Source organism: Callionymus lyra, chromosome 17 (assembly GCF_982586985.1).
Source record: "Callionymus lyra chromosome 17, fCalLyr1.hap1.1, whole genome shotgun sequence".
Taxonomy (NCBI): Eukaryota; Metazoa; Chordata; class Actinopteri; order Syngnathiformes; family Callionymidae; genus Callionymus; species Callionymus lyra.
The window spans coordinates 14,689,053-14,693,159 of record NC_141834.1 but is presented as its reverse complement, the minus strand read 5'-3'; the positions used below and the strand labels follow the sequence as shown (position 1 = coordinate 14,693,159).

General features: G+C 36.2%; 1 protein-coding gene across 1 annotated transcript; it reads right to left on the bottom strand.

The window, feature by feature from the left end:
* Window positions 1-858: 858 nt before the first annotated feature.
* gem (GTP binding protein overexpressed in skeletal muscle) lies at window positions 859-4,107 on the bottom strand. Its single transcript, XM_087812843.1, has 4 exons — window positions 3,703-4,107; window positions 2,681-2,751; window positions 2,260-2,464; window positions 859-1,421 (listed from the first exon to the last, which is right to left on the bottom strand). Exons 1-4 carry the CDS (start codon window positions 4,040-4,042, stop codon window positions 1,147-1,149), a joined length of 891 nt encoding a protein of 296 aa, XP_087668969.1. The 5' UTR covers window positions 4,043-4,107; the 3' UTR covers window positions 859-1,146.

The following is a 4,107-nucleotide window of genomic DNA, read 5'->3' as shown; positions in this document are numbered from 1 at the left end:
TCGCTTTCATTTCTCTTCATTTCTCACGAAACGTCGCACGAAAAATATGTGTACGTAGCAAATGTTGCTCAAAAAGGTGAAGTTCAGATCAGCGAGCTCAAGGCTACAATTAAAAATACTAGAATATAAAAATAAAAGACTTATATTTGACATATTAAAATTGTTATTTTTTGTGTAGTATGATGTTGTGAAAGTGAATAAATAACAAAAGTTTGTATACAAAAATAAAAGTCGTGACTGACTATATACAGTTTTAGTTTGGCTTCATGTTTAGACGAAATAATGCTTGTCTTAAAATACTAAAATTGAAACGTTTTCTGGACAAGTTTTCGTAGCAGATGCTAATCAACAAAGAGAAGATTTATTTTCAATTTATAGCAAGAAATTGTGTAAAAATAATCTCTTCTTGACAATTTAGAATAAAAAAACCCCACTTATATTTAAACAATAGATGAATATTCATTTTTTTAAGTACTTTTTGCAGTTTTTAAAGTGATTACACTTTTAAAAAAACGGTATTTTCCCGCCTATATTTATCGTTTTAAAAAGAAGACGATGAATATTATCATCGTCGATGGATTTTAAAAGCAGCTTCAAGATCGATTACAAGGAAGTAACTTATTTAAGATGAGACTCATTTCGTCCTTAAAACGTTTTTCAGCAATTTCTTCTTTCATATGTTTTTTATATTATAATATTATATTTAAACATACCTGAAAGTACACCAACTTTTTCGCAAATAACCTTTTTTTTTTGTATTTGAAGTTCCAAAGAAAAAGGATATTTTACTTACTTTACTTACTAAAAATCTTCTTAATAATTTTTGCAGTTTAATCTTTAATAAAAATTAAAGCATTAATGATGTATAAAGAGGAAATAACTTTCTTAAAATTAGACTTATTTGTTCATTCAACATCTGCCGCAGTCGTCCTTGTTTCTCAGCAGGATCTTCAACATCATCACAGACTCTTTCAAACTTGTAGACATTTTTTCCTCGACGTCCTCGAGTCGTCGTCCATGTTTGGAAACCATCTTGCGACGAGAGAACGTCAAGGAGAGGAAATGTTTTCGCTCTAAGATCGGGCACAAGAGTGTTTTTGTTCACAGGTCAACAACGACTCGTACGGAAAAAAACAAAATGGCGTCCTAGAGGATGGAGAGGTCGTGGCAGGACTTGGACTTGAGCCAGAAGGCCACGCACGGGTTGTTCTTCGCCACCATCTTGTCCAGGAAGCGTCGGGCCTTGAGCGGCAGGCTTTCCCGGCGCTCGCCCAGCCCGGAGCGCCGCCGGCGGGCCCCGGCGTCCCGGCGCAGACGCAGCTGCCGGATCACGCCGTGGAACGCCTCCCACACGTTGTGCTGCATGGCGGCCGACGTCTCGATGAACTTGCAGTCGAAGACGGCGGCGCAGGCGCGACCTTCTGGAGACGAAAATGTATGTAAGAGAGTCGGTCGAGATGGACGAGTTTTATATATAAACAATTTTCAACTATAATCCAACAATTTTCAACTATAATCCAACAATTTTCAACTATAATCAAAAAAAATTCAACTATAATCAAACAATTATCAACTATAATCAAAAAAATTCAACTATAATCAAACAATTATCAACTATTATCAAACAATTTTCAACTTAATCCAACAATTTTCAACTATAATCAAACAATTTTCAACTATAATCAAACAATTTTCAACTATAATCAAACAATTTTCAACTATAATCAACATCTTTTAACAATAATCAAACAATTTTCAACTATAATCAACATTTTTAAACTATAATCAAACAATTTTCAACTATAATCAACATTTTTAAACTATAATCAAACAATTTTCAACTATAATCAACATTTTTTAACTATAATAAAACAATTTTCAACTATAAACAAAACATTTTCAACTTTAATCAAACTATTTTCAACTGAACTCAAACTATTTTCAACTATAATCAAACAATTTTCAACTATAATAAAACAATTTTCAACTATAATAAAACAATTTTCAACTATAAACAAAACATTTTCAACTTTAATCAAACTATTTTCAACTATAATCAAACTATTTTCAACTATAATAAAACAATTTTCAACTATAATAAAACAATTTTCAACTATAATCAAACTATTTTCAACAATAATCAAACTATTTTCAACTGTAATCAAACTATTTTCAACTATAATCAAACAATTTTCAACTTAATCCAACAATATTGTCGAGCATCGGTGGAGGATGGAGGTCGGGCTCGTTTCTACTCACCGCTCGCCGTCACTTCCCGGCGCCGCACCAGGTCGCACTTGTTGCCCACCAGGATGATGGGCGTGTGGTGGGCCGGGCGGCGGCGGCGAAGGGAGATGCGGAGCTCGGAGGCTCGTAGGAACGACGCCCGGTCGGTGATAGAATAGAGCAGCAGGTATGCGTCGCCCACCTGCATGGGGGGCTCCTCGAGAAAATCGTCCCCCGACTGAAATAAATGAAATTATTGAAGGTTTTTTAATGGAATATTAAAGAAAAAAGAAAGATAAACATATATTTTTATGTTCTAATTACAATAATTCAAAAATAAATGTTCTAAATTCAATATTTTTTCATTTGCAGGCTTTTAAATTCGATATTAAAAATGTTAGACTAAACCAATCGAGTATCAATAGTGTGATGACACTGATTCACTCACTTCAACATCCCAGGTGTCCACGAGCGTCACGGTCACGGGTTCGCCGTCCACCTCGATCTCCTTCTCGCACAGTTCGTCTGACACGAGAGCAAGAAAAATAAAAAGTTAGACAAGAATTTCAAACTACATTTATTAGAAAATAAAACACTACGAGCGCTAGCTCGGCTACTTTAACTAGCATGACGCTAACACAAATGCTAGCTTATTAGCATTTGTATTTTGGATAGATGGATAAAACTGAACATTGATGTTCTATTACAACTAAAATATCTTTCTGGTGTCGAATTATAGATTTAAAAATGTTATTATTATTATTTTTTTTAAATGTATTTAGTCCAAATAAAATGGCTGCTATGGTCATTGCTAACAGGAAGAAAGCTGGACTCAACACGTCTGATTGGCTGAATCCTGTCACATGTCGTTTGTTTTTTTTTACTTACAAGTAATATATTTTAATAGTTTTTGTTTTATTGTTAAAAGAGCAAATGTTGGCCCCATAATTAAAAATAATACTGAGCATAGATTTTTTTCCTTCTGTTGGCTATTCACCATTTTATTACTTTTATTACCATTTTGTTACGTTTAAAAAACTTTTTTCTTTCCTTTTATGCTTTTCATGGATGATTTTTATTTAAATAAAGCGCTTTTATATCTCATTTTAAAAATGAATTGATATTAATGAAATAGTAACACTTGTTTGCATTTGACGTATTTTATTTTAAAATATAATAAACGTGTATTTATTTATTTTTTACCTTAGATTCTTAAAGGTAAGGGGTGAACTAATAAGATTTAAGCCAGATTTAAGATTTAAGGTTATTTAAGAAAAAGTATTTATTAATTTAAAAAAAAATGTGTGTCCCCGAGGTAGCTGGGACATTTGAGTCATCCCGTTTGGTAAAAATAATCATAACACCTTTAGAAGGACACCCTGGAAAGGCTACCAGTCAATAGAAAAGCACGAAATTTACACTTAAAGATGATTTAAATGACCTATTAAGTTCCAAAAATCGGAAGCATCTTCTCACCTCCGCACAGCTCGCAGTCGTCGCTGTCCATGCTGTCCGCCGCCCCGGAGAAGATCCCCGCGAACGCCGTCTTTCCGACCCCGCTCGCCCCGAGCAGGACCACCCTGTACGGGCTCTCCGGTCCGTCCGCCTCGCCGCCGGAGATGACCGAGTCCGAGGAGGACCAGCTGCCGCGACCCGCGTCCGAGTCTCCCGCGTTGCTGGTGCAGGACTTGGACCTGGAGATGCAGGCGGGGACCCGCGCGAAGAGCCCGTCCGGCAGCAGGTGGTTCCCGGGGTCACACAGGCTCCAGCGGTGCAGCTGCAGGCGGAGGCTGTGGCGACGAACGCTGGACAACATCTTGACCAAAATGAAAAATAAAAATCCGATCGAATCTGGATCTTCTCGGGATAAAATAACTGATA

Bases quoted from the DNA above. Each gene is read 5' to 3' on its own strand.
- gem (XM_087812843.1), bottom strand. From the start codon at position 4,042: ATGTTGTCCAGCGTTCGTCGCCACAGCCTCCGCCTGCAGCTGCACCGC. The intron at 2,752-3,702 runs GTGAGAAGATGC...CTCTCGTGTCAG, and splicing joins CGACTGCGAGCTGTGCGGAG to ACGAACTGTGCGAGAAGGAG. The intron at 2,465-2,680 runs GTTGAAGTGAGT...CATTTATTTCAG, and splicing joins CGCTCGTGGACACCTGGGAT to TCGGGGGACGATTTTCTCGA.